The sequence below is a fragment of the Terrapene carolina genome, unplaced genomic scaffold (assembly GCF_002925995.2).
Source record: "Terrapene carolina triunguis isolate 2854851 unplaced genomic scaffold, T_m_triunguis-2.0 Scaffold22, whole genome shotgun sequence".
Classification (NCBI taxonomy): Eukaryota; Metazoa; Chordata; order Testudines; family Emydidae; genus Terrapene; species Terrapene triunguis.
Window position 1 is genome coordinate 12,952,131 of NW_020664373.1, and position 19,238 is coordinate 12,971,368.

The 19,238-nt window shown below is 43.1% G+C and overlaps 1 protein-coding gene across 4 annotated transcripts in view; it reads right to left on the bottom strand.

The window, feature by feature from the left end:
- The window catches only part of LOC112108242 (SH3 domain-containing kinase-binding protein 1), a 379,159-nt gene that overhangs the window by 143,353 nt on the left and 216,568 nt on the right, over positions 1-19,238 (bottom strand). For all 4 annotated transcript variants that reach the window (XM_026648747.2, XM_026648750.1, XM_029910794.1 and 1 more), the window contains exon 5: positions 5,433-5,562. In XM_026648747.2, the coding sequence (XP_026504532.1) occupies positions 5,433-5,562 (130 nt within the window). The remainder of the gene's footprint in view (positions 1-5,432; positions 5,563-19,238) is intronic.

Below are 19,238 nucleotides of genomic sequence, written 5' to 3' on the forward strand. Positions count from 1 at the left end.
GAGTTATATAATGTATTGTTTCCCATAATCTCTGATGGCCAAATGAGAGAAAATTTGGCCCATAAAGTTTTATTTTACATGTGTGAATGAACAGAAAAAATGTGCGTCTCCTTTTTTGTCTCTATCTGAGATTTAAAGACAGCCTGAAAAGACTTTTCAAACATTTTTTTCTTGTTTGTTTTTTGCCCTAAGCCCTGTCTATAGTAGGGAAATTCTATCAATATCACTGCATTGATGTACTTACTTATGCCAGTCCATGCCCCTGATTTAGACATACTTCACTGGCAGGTCACTGAAATACCATTAGAAATATCAAAAACAACATGTTTTGCTGAGGGACTTATTGAAGGTTTCAGATATTGATTATGAACTTTAACAGTTCTTAACTGAAGGGATGACATGTTGACTCTTAAAGACATTTTTTTAACCCAGTGGTTTATTGAGCTAAATAGATATTAACAAAAAAACAAACAAAACCTGAAGAGCTTTAAACAGTCTGAACAAAGACTGCTTCCCATTTCAGTTGATTAAGGCTATGCCTTTACTGCCAAAAAAAAAAAAAAAAAAAAAAAAGTAGGGTTTTGTTTGTTTGTTTGTTTACAGTGAGACAGCTAACATGTTAGCGAATACAGATTTCATTGCATATCATTCTGTCATAGTCCTACCAGTTCTCCAGTAGTCCAAAACATCTTCTAGGGAAAAAAACAGTTAGAACTGTATATATACTGTAATAAACAGACAGAAAAAAGTATACCAATGAAAACATCCATCGCCATCTGTCTACATAAGCAAGCAACAACAAAAAAGGCACAAAGCCCTTCCTCCCCTTCCCAGATCATCTTTAAGTGAAATCTATTATAACATTCACTCCGCTGTTAAGAAAGCAGAGAAGGAAATGTTTGGCTACATGACAGTGAAGAGACAGCTGAAATTTAAAGGAGTTAAGATGTATTACATTGCCTAACTAAATCATTAGCTGCAGAGACTAACATCAATCTTAGTACTAGCACTCATGATTTCTTAGCGACCATGGCTAATATGTTTTTAAATATCCAATATAGTAAATTAGACCTAGTCATATCTTAACTTACACACACACAAAAGAGATAGCAAGATATATCCAGTAGTCTTTAAATGCTGTGATATTGCCACAGGCATATTAAAATGACTGTGAAATCACCCCCTTCAGATATGACTTTCATTCATTAGGTTATAATATTCAGTTTCATTACACATGACAATTTTCCTGATTTTTTGTTAAGCTGTAATGAGAAGCTGTGGTATTTCAGAATATCCTAAAACCAAATAAACAAATGTTAAGACATCTGAGAAATCTAGCATACACAACTTGTGGATGTTATCTACTACCAACAGACAACAACACTTTGAAATCAATAGGACTCCTGGAAAAATAAAGAGTTACTCAATGTGAGCATGGGTATGAAAATCAAGCCTTAATGAAGTGCTGCTGCCGGCAGAGCAAAAAAAAAGCCGAGTGCTGCTGCTGGCAGAGCGAAATATCGGGACAAATTGCATCCCGACCAGAGATCGGTTGGGACGCAGGACAAACACCGAAAAATCGGGACGTCTGGTCACCCTATCTGTAATGCATCTTTGAGGAGGGGGGATTTTACAGTCATTTTATAGATGGGCCAAACATTTTTTAAATGATCTCTGATCTTGCGAGGCCCTTACTTTCCAAAATGTCAAGGCACCCAGAACTCATTGGGAATTACAGTTTCTCCCCTCTGAAAAACTGGGCCCAACTGAGTTCCAAATAGAGTATCCAAGAAAAGGATTCTGGATTCCTCAATCCAAGTCACTTCTCTAAACTACTACAAAACATTTGCTTGTCCTAAAAAAGGAACACCGCATAAATAAAAAGAGATGGCCCCAAATTCCCATAATTTATATTTTATTTTCTTACATAGAGGAGAGGGGGTGGTATTCCATCAGAACCTCTCTTGGAGCACCAAGGACATACCTTATTCCCTCTGCACTTTCTCCACTCTGAGAGCCTTGAGCACTGCCCCTGTCTGTCTGATCTGTGGTACTGGACAATGCTCTCTCCAGAGACAGTAAATAAGACTTATTAAAAACCAAATCATGATAATATTTTGCATTTCTACAGTCCATTTCACCTGAGGATCCCAAACTGCTTTACAAACCTTGATTAAGCAAACTGAATAGAAGACCTATAAAAGTGAATAAGTATTATTGTACCCATTTTTCAGGTGGGGAAGCAGAGTTAAGTCACTGCCCCAGATTACATTATAACTCCCCAATTCTGCAACTGGATCTTCATGGGCAGATCTGAGTCTGTGCAGATCCCCATTGACCTCCAAGGCCACACAGACTTGATTGCATGATTGGGATACAAGTCTGTCATCCAGAGTAAACATCTAAGATCTGACTCTGAGTGTCCTGTGTTATAATCACTAGATATAGTCCATCTCAATCAGTGCTACTCCTGGGCCATGTCTGCACTGCACCACAGAGTGGATGACAGCGGTCTGAATGGCAGCGTACACCATAGTGTTGCGCTATAACTGTGCTGTGTGGATGCTGCTGGAATGAACTATAAAGTACCTAGTTAGCATTAACACAGTCCTCTTTCAAATAGAACTGCATTCATGCGAACTAGATACATTTTAGTTCGTGCCAGTAGTGTCCACACAGGGCAGCTAGATGGCAACATTTTGGTGTACTTTGCAATTCACACCTGTAGTCCACTCTATGGTGCAGTGTAGTCAAGCTGCTACAAAGCCTAGAGATGTTGTAGTCCTACATGATCCTACCATCCCTCAAGAAACTGCAGCACGAACATCCCTTGTCTTCCTCCAAGCAAGGAGCTGAATTGGAGGCCTGAAATTAGATCCCTAAGTTAAGTCACATACTGTCTCCTGATGTATTTATATTTGCTTGATCTACAACTCTTCCTTCTGAAAAAATAGTAAATATGGATATTTTAAGTGGCATTTTCCCACTGATGTGTGTGCCTAATGCCTATCTAATGTATAGATTTTTAATATACATATTGAGGTACCTGATAAAGCCTTATAAATGGCCATGCATTGATGAGGTAACAGCTGTAACCATTACAAGAACTCAGTCACTCCTTAGCTCCCTTGGAGGAATGTGTATGCATAACTTCCATGTTGTTCCAATCCTGGACTCATTAAAATGGAGAACAAATCTCCCAGTGACTTCAATGGTACAGGATCCGGCCCCTAAAGGGATAATGTTAACTTGGAAATTGTCAATTTCTAAAAAATAATTACAGGGACTACAGCTGCGCCCTGTATTCCCTTTGCCTCTATTTGTGGCTTCATAATATTTTTCCATTTTAAAACTATTTTGCTGCTGTCTGAAACACCCACATGAACAACAGTGAAACTGGCTAGCTACTAAGCATATTCAAATATTCAATTTACACAAAATGAAAAAAACAACATTCTCTCACCCTCTTTCAGATAAAGTAATCTTAGGTATTACTTAGGAGAGAAGGTACAAGTGATTTCAGACAGATGTAATTTTTATGTTGATGATGTCCCTTTAACATGAATTTTGTAATTGGTAGGGTTTTATCAAGTGAAGAGGCCCAAGGGAACAATCTGATTACTTAACTAAATTGGCTACCTCTGTCATTATGGACAGAACTGAAAGGATATAAATAATTTACACTTACTTTCCTTTGTCAAATCTGTTTAAAGCCATTTCTGGGACACTTATCATAACAAGTGAACACTTAAGACTTAAAATGAAACATTAGTAAAGAAAAGGAATGTTTTTCCTCTCGTACAGGAAAAGGGGGGCCCATCCTGTAAATCTACCTACCTATAAACATTTTTATAAAGTACCCATCAGTGTAGAATCTAGAAGATAAAATACAGATTCCAAATTGAAGCGTCTATGAATTAACTTGTGAAATATTATCGACAAATTGGGATTAATTCTATCAAACTTCATTGCATTTATACTGAAAACATTATAATTGCAAGTAGTAATTTTAAAGTGTAATCTGCCTACATATTGGAACATGCAACTTCAATATTACTCCTGGATATTAATTTCCCCCCTGCACCTCTCTTTAAATTGCTGAATATTTTTAAAGCAGTTTAATTTGAGATGAAGCAGCATTCTCTACGAAGATCATACCAACCCCAAGCATATAGAGTAGGTCACTAATACCTGTCCTTATAAGAAATTAGAAAAACCCTCTTCCAAACACCACACTAGTTTTTTTTTTTTAAACAACCTTATTTCTGTGGCATAGAATAAAGACAACAAATCTTTTCTAAGTAAAAAAACAAACAAATGTTGCGTTAAGACATTTTCAATTAAAAAAAATTCAGAACTACTGGATTTTCACCTCTCATCCATAAGTGTATTATAAAGATTTTGTTCACGTTTGGCAAGTTTAAAAGTTTGGCATAGTCCCACAAAAGCATCACACTTCATCCAGTTGTGCCTAACTCCTGTACAGGTCTCAAAAGAACACCGCATGACCAAATATTAAAAATGCTGCAAACAACATATGGCCTGGCAGGGAGCAACTTATCAGGTAAATATGCACTTATGCTAAAATATGCAAATAATGTTGGAATATTTTTAAAATACAGGATCTAGTGACCACAGAATTTGGAGATAGCACCAAGAATCTTTACTTGAAGAAACTGAAACGCAGCAAGACAGAGGAGTATCCATTTCATACAGGAGCAGATTTATGACTCAGGTTATTCTTCTCCTTACATCAAGGAAAAAGTTACAAATTGGGAGAATCCACTACCAAGCTGACACTACTGCAAACTTAGTTACCAAACATGCTTTTCACCTGCAGCAGTATTGAAAATCCAGGTGAGCGGATGGCGCAGTGGGAGAACCAAATCTGAGTCCCAGTTCTGGCCTTTTGCTCCTTTGGCTAGCAGGGATTGGGAATGATGGATGTGGAAGTAGCATGCTCAGCACCTGGAGGGAGAAAGTGCCGCATGTCCCACACCAATAATTATGAATCCTTAAATACCCAGGAGGACTCATTGAATAAGGCCGGCACTCCTAGCCCCCTGCTAAAATAAATAAGTAAAACCATTGTATAGGCGTTTTGGTAATTTTGTTCAGCTACTGCATGTAAGGACAAAATGGTAGTGTATTTTCATTATGAAATAGAAGCCCTAAAGTTATAAAATGGCATCATTTCCTGGGCCCTTCACGGTTGTAGCTGGATTGGTCTTTAATGCAAAGTGCTATAATTAAGGGGAAGGTGCTAATACCCTTATAGCATCAACAGCCAACCAACCTTTTCCTGACACCAGCTTTAGAACAAGGCATTCTGAAACTCTTCCAAGCAAGAGATAAGACGATCCCAGCATACCAGCAAGTCAATAAACAAGAAGAGGAAAAACAGATTGACTTGATAACACTTTGTTCCTTACTTGGCTTTATTAGTTGTTCCTCCCGTGCAATTTCCACATCATCAGAATCAACAGAAAGTTCCTTTATGAAGTTGGAAGGAAACATGCCAGTCTTTCCATGCAGAATTCCTTCCCACCAGCCCTCCTCCACCTGCACCAAGACACAAACAGAACAAAAAGGGGTGTTAATATATACAGCACTTCTTTTATTAAAATGTTTTAAAATACACATTGTATGAAGAACAAATGTGAAAACACCACTGATTTTGAGCTGTTTGTACACATTTTTACAAGTATGGGATGCACTTTGCATGTGGTATCCATCTTTTTATATGCACGAGATGGATGTATATTATCTGTGCGTGTCTGCAGTTTTTTTATTTGTTCAATCGTGGGAGTGGACAAGCCATTAAATAAAATGACTGTGCAATACTTCACAATTACAGCACGCCAAGTACACTTCACATTTATAAGAATTCGTTCAACCACCAAAGAAATGCAGCCGTTGAAATACGACAGCTCATTAACTGTGTGCAGTAACACCACACCCCCGTTCAGAATAGGATGTGAAAAAGAACACTAACTGAGAAATTCCGTATCTTTACAAACAACTTCTTTAGGTTTCCACTGCATGACATGACACCACGTATTATGTAAAAGTTAAGGAAACTGCAAAGACGGAGAGAATATGGAGAACAGTACTAATGTGTGTTAGATTCCAAAAGAGTCAACAGGACCTACAGAAATAAGTAATAACGGGGGCAAAAGAAGCAAGCAACTTCCTAATGTAATTCTCGTAGAAAATAAATACATCACCTAAAAAAGATTCATTCCCTCATGTGTAACCTATCCAATATGGAATGGGAGCATCATACTAGGAAATGACAGTCCCTACATACCAAATGCCTTTAGGTTATAACATGACAGCAGGGAATGATTTATTCTCTGCATCAGATAAGCATATCTTTGACAGATTAATATCTTCCATTCATCAGACACTGCCCATCCACAAAAAAGTGACAGGAGAGGACAGCTTCAGTCTGTGAAATATCAGTCTCTAATGTGGTTTGACCCATCTCCTTTCTGCCAAAAAAAAAAAAAAATTATGAAAACCAGATTCCAACTTCTTTGCAAGTTGTAGCTGTTTATGTTTACTAATTTTTTTAGAAACAAAAAATTAAAACAGTTTCAGTTATTTGCTAAGAACTCAGCTACATATCAAATATTTGTAAAAGTCTCAAGTTCTTACATTTATTATTTATTAATTTATCATTTATTAAGAACATATCCAGGATGCCAGCAACAACTTATGGCAAATTTCTCAACCTATAGATGAAGTAGCTGAATCTTAAAACCCAGACATATACTGTGATTTATTTTTGTGTGTGTACTTCCTTTTGATATATTACTATAAAGTACATTTACCAAGTTATTTTTACTTTAGGGTTTTTTTTCCCTCCTGCTTCTCGTACAAATTCTTGTCCTTTTAGGCTGATTTTTTGCCTTTAATTTTGAATGAAGTGGCAAATCAATATGGCTATTTTCATTTAACAACTTCAGTACTTTACCATGCCAAAAAACCTTGTTCATGCATCAGTAACATCAATGAGATCAAGCACATCTCTAGGAATAATGGCTGCTAGCTAACTGCTGCCTTAAAGAGAAGAAGAAACAAGACATTCTGGGTGTATCAGTGGCCCCACTGAAAGTCAATGGCAAAACTCCTATTGCCTTCAGTGGGGCTAGGATTTCAGCCAGTGTTTTCATATGTCCTAGAAAAATAATACTTGTTTGTTTTTGTCTTCTCTGGTCAAACTAAAAAGGCTGGGAAAAACAGAGAAAAATAAACAATAGTATTTTCAAAAGCCAGACCTTTCATATAATAATTTTCAAAGAGGAAAATTATAGGGTTAAAGTCCTTAGGTGCACCTTTTAATACTATTCATATATAATATATTTCTACTTATAATACTGTATTATTCATAGAAGACATTATTGATCAAAACTGAACCTTTATTCGTTACCCATGCTACCCTAACAGTTACTCAAGTCTGACTTACTGATGACCAAAAGATGAAGCACAATGGAATTATGCAGACCTTTAGGTCCCAATCTCGCAAGCAAATAGGATTGAGCCCTTAATGCCTTTTTTCTGTGTGCTATAAAACCAAAACCAGACCAAACAATATTATCCACTTACATCCCTCCGAAGTAATTTTTTTCTGTATTTTTCCTGTTGCATAACACTGTTTTCTAATAAATTAATATCAGTACCATGTACACACACACACACACACACCTCATCATTATTCACACTTAAATCATCTGCAATGCTTACTGACGACTACTGCATGATATTTCCAGTGTCTGCCCAGTGAGCAAGAGACTAGAGCCAAAAGTGGAATCTTCCCAAAACACTATGCAAAGTGATGTTCACAAAGGATACTGGGGAGCTCCATGTTTTAATAAATATTTTTTTCAACAACTGCATTATACAATATAGGTGTGCGTATGTGTGCGCATGCACATTTTTATCAACTTTAAACACACTAGTTAGAGATTATTTTGTACAGCAAACTACATATAAAACGGTCTCCAGGATTTAGCAGCCCAAAATGGGGACAACCCTGTGCCATATGGTTTGAAATGATGTGATAATTCTTAGTCAATAAAAGCTTACAAATGGAAATGCATTATTCATGTGAGTAGCCTATCAGAAGGTACAAGTATTCAGTAAAATCTGTTACTGTAGCTAAGTGCTTTCAGGATGTATGCACCTGGGTCCTAATTCTTGCCTAGCATTCATGCACTGTAAAAATCATCCTCTTCTTTTTTTACCTCACCCACAGAACAGAAATCAGGGTTCCTGTAGTAGAGGAAAGGTTCTTGAATTAATCCATCTCCTATTGACAATACTGTATATACTGTTTTTGGTTCAGCCTGTCTCCCCTCCCCCATTGGTTAAATCTTCTGGCAACCTTAGAATCATAGAATATCAGGGTTGGAAGGGACCTCAGGAGGTCATCTAGTCCAACCCCCTGCTCAAAGCAGAACCAATTCCCAACTAAATCATCCCAGCCAGGGCTTTGTCAAGCCTGACCTTAAAAACCTCTAAGGAAGGAGATTCCACCACCTCCCTAGGTAACCCATTCCAGTGCTTCACCATCCTCCTAGTGAAAAAGCTTTTCCTAATATCCAACCTAAACCTCCCCCACTGCAACTTGAGACCATTACTCCTTGTTCTGTCATCTGGTACCACTGAGAACAGTCTAGCTCCATCCTCTTTGGAACCCCCCGTCAGGTAGTTGAAAGCAGCTATCAAATCCCCCCTCATTCTTCTCTTCTGCAGACTAAACAATCCCAGGTCCCTCAGCCTCTCCTCATAAGTCATGTGCTCCAGCCCCCTAATCATTTTTGTTGCCCTCTGCTGGACTCTTTCCAATTTTTCCACATCCTTCTTGTAGTGTGGGGCCCAAAACTGGACACAGTACTGCAGATGAGGCCTCACCAACGTCGAATAGAGGGGAATGATCACATCCCTCGATCTGCTGGCAATGCCCCTACTTATACAGCCCAAAATGCCGTTAGCCTTCTTGGCAACAAGGACACACTGTTGACTCCAGTTTCTCGTCCACTATAACCCCAGGTCCTTTTCTGCGGAACTGCTTCCTAGCCATTTGGTCCCTAGGTCTGTAACAGTGAATAGGATTCTTCCGTCCTAAGTGCAGGACTCTGCACTTGTCCTTGTTGAACCTCATCAGGTTTCTTTTGGCCCAATCCTCTAATTTGTCTAGGTCCCTCTGTATCCTATCCCTACCTTCCAGCGTATCTACCACTCCTCCCAGTTTAGTGTTATCTGCAAACTTGCTGAGAGTGCAGTCCACGCCATCCTCCAGATCGTTAATGAAGATATTGAACAAAACCGGCCCCAGGACCAACCCTTGGGGCACTCCACTTGAAACCGGCTGCCAACTAGACATGGAGCCATTGATCACTACCCGTTGAGCCCGACAATCTAGCCAGCTTTCTATCCACCTTATAGTCCATTCATCCAGCCCATACTTCTTTAACTTGCCAGCAAGAATACTGTGGGAGACCGTATCAAAAGCTTTGCTAAAGTCAAGGAATAACACATCCACTGCTTTCCCCTCATCCACAGACCCAGTTATCTCCTCATAGATGGCAATTAGGTTAGACAGGCATGACTTGCCCTTGGTGAATCCATGCTGACTGTTCCTGATCACTTTCCTCTCCTCTAAGAGCTTCACAATTGATTCCTTGAGGACCTGCTCCATGATTTTTCCAGGGACTGAGGTGAGGCTGATTGGCCTGTAGTTCCCCGGATCCTCCTTCTTCCCTTGTTTAAAGATGGGCACTATATTAGCCTTTTTCCAGTCATCCAGGACCTCCCCCGATCGCCATGATTTTTCAAAGATAATGGCCAATGGCTCTGCAATCACATCCGCCAACTCCTTTAGCACCCTCGGATGCAGCGCATCCGGCCCCATGGACTTGTGCTCGTCCAGTTTTTCTAAAAGGTCCCGAACCACTTCTTTCTTCACAGAGGGCTGGTCACCTCCTCCCCATGCTGTGCTGCCCAGTGCAGCAGTCTGGGACCTGACCTTGTTTGTGAAGACAGAGGCAAAAAAAGCATTTAGTACATTAGCTTTTTCCACATCTTCTGTCACTAGGTGCCTCCCTCATTCAGTAAGGGGCCCACACTTTCCTTGACTTTCTTCTTGTTGCTAACATACCTGAAGAAACCCTTCTTGTTACTCTTAACATCTCTTGCTAGCTGCAACTCCAAGTGTGATTTGGCCTTCCTGATTTCACACCTGCATGCCTGAGCAATATTTTTATACTCCTCCCTAGTCATTTGTCCAATCTTCCACTTCTTGTAAGCCTCTTTTTTGCATTTAAGATCAGCAAGGATTTCACTGTTAAGCCAAGCTGGTCGCCTGCCATATTTACTATTCTTTCTACACATCGGGATGGTTTTTTCCTGCAACTTCAATAAGGATTCTTCAAAATACAGCCAGCTCTCCTGGACTCCTTTCCGCCTCATTGTTATTCTCCCAGGGGATCCTGCCCATCAGTTCCCTGAGGGAGTCAAAGTCTGCTTTTCTGAAGTCCAGGGTCCGTATTCTGCTGCTCTCCTTTCTTCCTTGTGTCAGGATCCTGAACTCGACCATCTCATGGTCACTGGTTCCCATCCACTTTTGCTTCTCCTACTAATTCTTTCCGGTTTGTGAGCAGCAGGTCTAGAAGAGCTCTGCCCCTAGTTTGTTCCTCCAAAACTTGCACCAGGAAATTGTCCCCTACACTTTCCAAAAACTTCCTGGATTGTCTGTGCACCGCTGTATTGCTTTCCCAGCAGATATCAGGGTGATTAAAGTTTCCCATGAGAACCAGGGCCTGTGATCTAGTAACTTCTGCTAGTTGCCGGAAGAAAGCCTCGTCCACCTCATCCCCCTGGTCTGGTGGTCTATAGCAGACTCCCACCACAACATCACCCTTGTTGCTCACACTTCTAAACTTAATCCCGAGACTCTCAGGTTTTTCTGCAATTTCATACCAGAGCTCTAAGCAGTCATATTCCTCTCTTACATACAATGCAACTCCCCCACCTTTTCTGCCCTGCCTGTCCTTCCTGAACAGTTTATATCCATCCATGACAGTACTCTAGTCATGTGAGTTATCCCACCAAGTCTCTGTTATTCCAATCACATCATAGTTCCTTGACTGTGGACGGCAAAGGGTGTCTTCATCTTGCCAAGCCCCATATGCTGTCAGTACTGCTGTCACACTACATTTTAAGTATAACAACATACATGAGGGTGAATGAAGATATTTCATTAGCCTACTTCATATATTTATGGGAGGTACATTCCTGTTCAGCCATTTTTACACAACACATCACCAACCAATGTTATGCGTGCGTGGGAGATGGGTCCAACAGTGAGGGTGCTACACTCAGCCCCTCCTCCACCTAAAATATATGATGATTGGCTATCCTGTGTCTCATATCTGATTGGGTGGCTGTGGAAAACCATTTCTGCAGAACCCACACATATCTCTGTCAGTAAAAAGCTTTTTCTTTGAGATTTAAAGATATTAACATTAAATGTTGTTTAATTATTATTAAAAGTACCCCAAAACTCCATCAAAGTACCTTATGAGCTAAGTTCCCTCAAAGTGCATGGCTATCAAGGGCCACACAGGCGGGAATCCTTTCCCCCGGCCCCGAGCTGTTGCGGTGAGAAAGGGCTGGAGTGAGTCCTCTCTCCCCGCCACAGCCCCAGGGCAGCCTGCCCCCCAAACCCTTCATCTCCGGCCTCACCCCAGAGCCCGCACCCCCAGCAAGAGCCCTTACCCCCCTGCACTCCAACCCTCTGCCTCTTCCCATACCCCAAACTCATCCGCGGCCCCACTCCAGAGCCTCCACCCCCCAGGCAGAGGCCTCAGCCCCCGCACCCCAGCCCTGAGCCCCCTCCCACACTCCAAATCCCTCGGCCCCACCCCTGCCACACATCACCTCCATATTGGTGCACATAACAAAATTCATTCCGCACATGGATGTAAAATATTAGAGGGAACATTGCTTATGAGGTTCCTCCCAGGAAGTGGCATATATAATTTTAGTTTTTAAAAACCACTAAAGCAAAAAAAGACTTTCACAGAAAAACGCTGTGGGGCAGACTCTGGTACCACAGCTTTCACTGAGATTACTCGTAGAGTGAAGCACCATTTGAGGCAGATAAGTGTATCTAGCCCAGTGATAGGAGGGCTGTTGGAGAAAGCAAGGGTATGAAATGTATTCCAGATAAAATGAAAATAAGTCAAAATGTAATGTTGGCACTGTTACAAGACAGGAACTGATGAAGTATCCCAGAAGATGAAATTCTGGAAAGCAGTAAAAGGGGAACTATTATTGTTATTTACATTTCTAAATACTGAAAGAGGCTGAGATATTATTTAGATGGAGGGTAAGTACCTAGACAATCAGAGAGAGAGAGAGAGAGAGAGAGAGAGAGAGAGACTAAACACAAAGAGGCACAAAAGGGAGTTCTAAAATACTGCCAGGGCCTACATCATTCAGCTTTTTAAAAATCAACAGAGACGTCTGCCTATGTAAAGTATTCCAGATGGAATAATTTGATCAGTGTCTCAAAATCTGCAAGCAAATGTACCATGTTGCTGCATTCTAAAGAAGAAGTGCTAAGAAGGAACTAAAGAATCAAACTGTGTGGGCAGGAGGCCTTCATGAAATAAGCAAAGACACATCCAAAATAAAGTATACAACTGGGGGGAAAAACCACCACACAGCCATATCCAATACATGCCTTTCCATGGAAAGGGCTTTGACTGGAATTGACACCTTGATTTTTAATATGATTCTCTTTTCCAAACAAGTCTCTTTTCAATGGTTGGGGACACAAAGAGACAGACAGCAACACTCATAATCATCTTTTCTATGATACCAGCAAGATTTTCTCAAGTTAAAGAAAAAGTAAGAGATAGCTCCGACTCAGCTGGGAATAGTTTATCCAAGCCATTACGCCCCCGCCACCTATAGAAATCCTGCTCAGCCGAGGAGGATACGATCGTTGCTGTGGCTGCTGAGGCTTGCAGGGTTTCCGCTGGGTAGCCGGTGTGTGCATGCTCAGGGACTTCATTGTCACCCTGGAGTCCTTAAGGCTATGTAGCCTTGAGTCTGTCTTTTCCGAGAACAGGCCCTCTCCGTCAAAGGGGAGGTCCTGCAGTGTCTGCAAAAGCTCCAGGGGCAGGCCGGAGACTTGCAGCCAGGAGGTATGCCTCATCACGATCCCCGAGGACAAAGTACATGTGGCCGAAGCCTGCAAAGAGGTCCATGCCACTGTTTTGCCCTTATTAACCAAAGCCGCAAACTCCTCCCTGGACTCCTTAAACTTCAGCATGGAGTTCCAGGAGTTAAAATTGTAACGATTCAGGAGTGCCTGCTGATTAGCGATCCTGACTTGAAGGCCCCCGTAGAATATACTTTGTGTCCCAACAAATCAAGGTGCTTGGCGTCCTTTGATTTGGGTGCTGGAGCCTGCTGGCCATGCCATTCCTTTTCGTTCATAGAGGCAACCACAAGCGAACAGGGCTGCAGGTGGGTGAACAGATAATCATACCCCTTAGACGGGTCAAAGTACTTCCACTCCACCCCCTTGGCCATCGGGGGGATGGACACAGGGGTCTGCCGGATCGTCGTGGTGTTATTTTGGATGGTCCGGATAAGGGGCAGGGCCACCCTTGATGGGACTTCCGGAGTCAGGATGTCCACCACGGGGTCCTCCAACTCCACCATCGCCTGCAGGTTCATGTTTTGTGCCACCCTGCGCAGGAGGTCCTGTGGGCACGGAGGTCTATTGGAGGGGGACCGGAGACTGCAGTACCTGCCACCACCTCGTTAGGTGATGAGGAAGAGGAGGCCGTGGGTGGGAGAGGGTTGTCCAGGTGGGAGAAGGTCGTGCCAAGTGGATCTGTGCCGGTGCACGTCGACAAGGTGACGGGGAACGGTGCGATGAAGCTGGGGAGCGGCGCTGGGACCTGGACCGGTGCTGAGATGTTGACCAGCATCGGGAACAGTGTTGAGCCCGGGATCTGCTCCTCAACGATGACCGGCGGGCATAACGGCACTGCGAACGGGATCGGCAACAGGAGCCGGAGCAGCGCTGCGAGTACAACCGGTGCCAGAACTACGAGCGGCAGCAGGAATGGTGCCGAGAGCAGAATTGGTGCCGTAGTTCAACCGACGATGCCGACGGGTGAATCAGGGTCGGCTTGCCCCGAGATGGTGCCGTGCGCGGAGGCACTGGGGCCTTGGCATGCCACTGAGGGGATGCCATTGCCATCATGGCAATAAGGTCCCTTGCAGCCGCAAAAGTGTCCAGCGTAGATGGCAGCTGGACTGCTGGCATGCTGTGGGTCGGGCGGTACTGGAGTCAATGGCTCTCCTCTCGGGACTGGAGTCAATGGTGCCGGGCCCGCAGCCTGTGCCCCTAGATGCTCCTCTCTGGGATGCGTCTCCACGGGCGGTTCCAGGGAAGCTGGCTTCTGTAGAGGCAGGCCACCCTTTTCCGGCTTCCGGTGCTGCTTCTGGCCAGGAGAATGGAAGCGGTGCCGGGGAGCACCGGTGCTGTGGGTCTCGGTCTGAGTCCAACCGCAGTGCAGCTCCCGCTGCCGCCGCTGGAGTGCTGCACACCGATGCGCTTGGTGCCGGGTCTTGGCGCGCCACAGGAGGCTGAGGGCTAAGAGCCGCCTCCATGAGGAGCTGCTTCAAACGAAAGTCCCACTCTTTTTTAGTCCGGGGATGAAACCCTTTACAGATCCTGCACTTCTCTGCTTGATGAGCCTCCCCCAGACACTTCAGGCAAGAGTCATGGGGGGGTCGCCCATTGGCATGGGTTTAGAGCAGGAACTGCAGGGCTTGAATCCCGGAGCTTTGGGCATGAGCCTGAGAGGAAGAAACGGGGAGGAGGGGAAAAGGCCCCCAACCCAACTAACACTAAGTAAAAAACAACTATAACTAACTAACAACTATTAACTATTAACTATGAAGTATAACGCTAGGGAGAGTGGAGAGCAAGCGAAGCAAGACTCCACAATTCCAACGACCATCACGGAGGCGCCGGGTCGACGGGGGTATATATCAAGCGTCATGAAGGTGCCACTCGAGGGGGCTCCACAGCCGACCCGCCGGGTGTTGCTAGGGTAAAACTTTCCGACAGCCGTGCACGCGGTGCGCGCATACCTAATTGGAATCTATATGAGCAAGCACTCGAAGAAGAAGATAGTATTTTAAGTGAGTTCACATATAAAAGACAAAGTTAAAAATGGTTACAAGCAAGTAAAAATAAAAGCGCACATCTAAAAGTCTAAAACTTAATCTATCAAGGTTTGGTTCAAGGCTTTGTTCAAGATGACGGTTCTCACCCCACAATCTGCCAGCAAGATGTGGCTGACCTCTCATTTCAGTCAGGATCTCTTCCAGAGGCCCTAAGGTGCTGGTTATTTTGTCTTCTTAATGAAAGAGATAATTTGGGATTCACTGCACCTTTCCTTTTATAGTAGATTTAATCTTTGAAATGAATTCTTCTGAAGGGTACCCCCTCAAAGTAAAGTTCATTCAAGTTGTGAGGAAGGCGGCATGGAAAGTTCCATGCTCCATCTACCCGCACTTGTGTTTGCTGAAATGCAAATTATTCTCGTTCCTGCCATCTCCTCTTCCTGCTGTTTTGATGGTTCTATTTACCACTTATCTGTAAACTGAGGTAAACACACATTCATTTGTTTAGGATTAGGGTGATCAGATGTCCCGTTTTTAAAGGGACAGTCCCATTTTTGGGGACTTTTTCTTATACAGGCGCCTATTACCCCCCATCCCCGTCCCGTTTTTTCACAGTTGCTATCTGGTCACCCTATTTAGGATAGACGTGTTTAACAACTTTTGCTGAGGCAGGGTTGTCTGTTTTGAACATGTGCTAGTATCATCATACTGGGGGATTACATATCTTTACATATCATGTTGCTACATACATTTCACCATGATATTGTTGACCAGTGAATTATTAGTTTTCAAATGATACCTAACAAGGCATATTTTGTACAAAGATTAAGAATGTGAATATGGAAGTGCTTTGGGCCATAATGTTGCTCTCACCATAGTGTCTCAGTACTTCACGAACATTAATGAATTTAGCTCCACAGCATTCATATGAGATTATGTGATATTACAATCCCCATTTTACAACTGGGGAACTGAAGCACAGAGATTGAGGCCAAAACTGTCAAAAGTGTCCACTACTTTTGCAAGCCCAACTTAAGACACCAAAGGCCTGGTTTTTCAGAGTACTTAGCATTTTAATAGAACTTTATATGTTCAAGGCACAGGTCTAATCCACCTCATTTCCAGCTGTGAACAGTCAGCATTTATGCAAATCTGGCCCCAGGTGTCTCACATTGGCCACTCAGAAAATGAGGAACACACAATTAGCGTTCAAGTGTGAAACGTCTGGTTAAGTGACTTGACTAGCATCACATAGGAACTCTGGGGTCCTATAGACAACAAGTTCCTTCACTACATACTCCTGGAGAAAATCTGTGCCAAAAAATTAAAAATTCTGCATACAGTATTTTAAAATTCTACAAAATTCTGCATGTTTTATTTGTCAAAATAACACTATATAATCACACCAGTTTCAATTATTTTGGTAATTTATTTCAAAATACCTGTCAGCAACTATGTCTGTAACAATACAGACAACAAAAGATTCCCCCAGCAGTAGCAAGTTAAAGAAACCCCTATGACAACCCAGTTCCTGTTTCTCTGTTATGTTTTAGTTGGATGCCTCAGTCTGGGTGTGTCACACGTGCTAACTGGGAACATCTTGGGGGAAAACTCTCCCCCTCTGGTCTCAAGACCCCCCCCCCCCCGCCCCCCCAAACCAAGCCCGCGGGGCGCCCCCCCCCCCCCCCCCCAGACACCTGCATCCTCCTACACCCCCTGAGCCCAGCCGCAGGGACAATTATCCCAGACACCCACATCCCCCTACACTCCCAGAGCCCAGGGATCTAGAGAGAGAAACAGCCTGATGCTGGGTCCTAGGTTTGTACAGAGTTTCCTGAATGCTGCCTTCTTTCTTCAGGGTGTTCCAGGAACTGCAGCTGCTGGGAACCCTCCAGCTCCACCCACCCACCCACACACTCCCCTCTCCTCAGCAGTGTCCTGTATTTGGAAGCTAGAGACCAGGGCTTTGCTGGGTCTAGCAGCCCCTAGTGGCGAACAGCAGCTCTGCAGCACCAATTCTGCAGAGAAAAATGAAATTCTGCATAGCACAGTGGTGCAGAATTCTCCCAGGAGTAACTACAAACCTACAAGCTTCAATGCCAGAACACAGTCTCATCCTGTGCACTGAGTAAGGCAGAGGATCTTGTGGAAAAAATTGTATGTGAACATGTAACCAAAGAACATATGTCACTGCATGTGCACAAGGGGACTGAATTAAGATTGCACAAGTAAACTTAATGTGGCATTTCCTAACTTTTAGTGCTTAAATTTGCAATCTTAATGTTCTTTTAATGTATGTTTTTAAAATCGTAATTACTCAATTTAAAAAAACAAAAACAGAAATGTCATAATCTGGAACAGTACTGCCCCTCAACTTGGGCCATCTGCAGGTTCAGACCCTTAGATCCATAGCAGAGTTCTCTACCACTTGAGCTAACAGAGTATCTCATAACAGTAATATTGTTATCCTCTATGTCAGTGTTTCCCAAACTTGGGACGACACTGGTGTAGGGAAAGCCCCTGGCGGGCCGGGCCGGTTTGTTTTCCTGCTGTGTCCACAGGTCTGGCCGATCGCGGCTCCCAGTGGCTGCGGTTCGCTGCGGGAAGCGGAGGCCAGTATGTCCCTCGGTCTGCTCCTATCAAACCCACTTCCAACTATGAGCTTCTTCACCCACCTCGTGACATTCTCTTCCCACACCATTTCTTACTACTTTGCATTTAAGACAGGTTGCTTCCTCCTTATCCTCGCAACCTGTGTGACAGCAGGGGGAGCATTGAGAGCACAAAAGAGGCAGTCTCCCTGCTCTCAGTTCTGCAGTGGCCCACAGCAACTAGGAAGAGCTATTGTGGGAAAAATCCTGCTCAGCCCATATATCTCTTACATTCAGCATGCTTGGTACAGACATAGGGTGACTAGATGTCCCAATTTTATAGGGACAGTCCAGATTTTGGGGGCTTTTTCTTATATAAGCGCCTATTATCCCCCACCCTCTGTCCCGATTTTTTACACTTGCTGTCTGGTCACCCTACACAGACAGAAGGTATTCAGCAGGGCCGTCCGGGGGGGGGGGGGGGGGGGGGGGGGGAGTGGGGCACTTTGCCCCAGGCCCTGAAATGCCGCCGAAGACCCGGACCGCTGCTGGGTGAGTACACGTGCCGCAGCTCCCCCGCTTTGCCCCAGGCCCCCTGAATCCTCTGGGTGGCCCTGGTATTCAAAGGTTTATAACTTTATCATATGTGGATGAATTTTGGTAGGACCAGCAAAAGACACATCCCTGACACTACGGCCATCCCTCTGCCAAATTTTAAGCTCTTGTGCCAAAGCTTCTCAATAAAATGGTTATGAGAATTTTTTAGTCTGAGCAATAAAACGTTACCAGTGTAGACTAGCCTTTAGTTAAATTAGTGCAACTTTATTGTGTAGACAAGGCCTAAAATTCACAGGCATGGCATCATACCTCATACTTGTGAATAAAAAAGATTTGGTGGGTGGAGGAGAGGACTGGGAATAGTGAGGATAGCTGTATGACCTAACCTTGCAAAATTTACACAGGGTAAATAATTTTTTAACAAGCAAATAAACTATCATTCAGGTTTTCATCTTCAATCACAATGGTCTAGACTAAACAAGTAAATTTTGTGCTGGTGCTACTAAATATTAATGAACTTTTTGCAAAGCATGATTCATATAATAAGTTTGTGCATTCATCGTTTGAATGCACGTTATGGTACATCATAAAGTAAAACTTTACAGAAATATGTTTCTGGTTTGCACAACTGAGATGCTTATATTCTTAATAATTCCACAGGTTAGGCATTCACAGCTTAAAGATACATTATTCTAAGTAAAGTGGTATTTATGGGATGTCAGAAGTGCCATGGTCCACACTGCAGTGCTATGCCTTTGTACCCAGTAACATTGACATGCAGAAAGACAAGCAGTAAATTACTGCTGCAGCTTTCTGTGGCAGATAAAGTTCCTGTGAAATGGTGGAAAGCCTGCTGTACTTCCA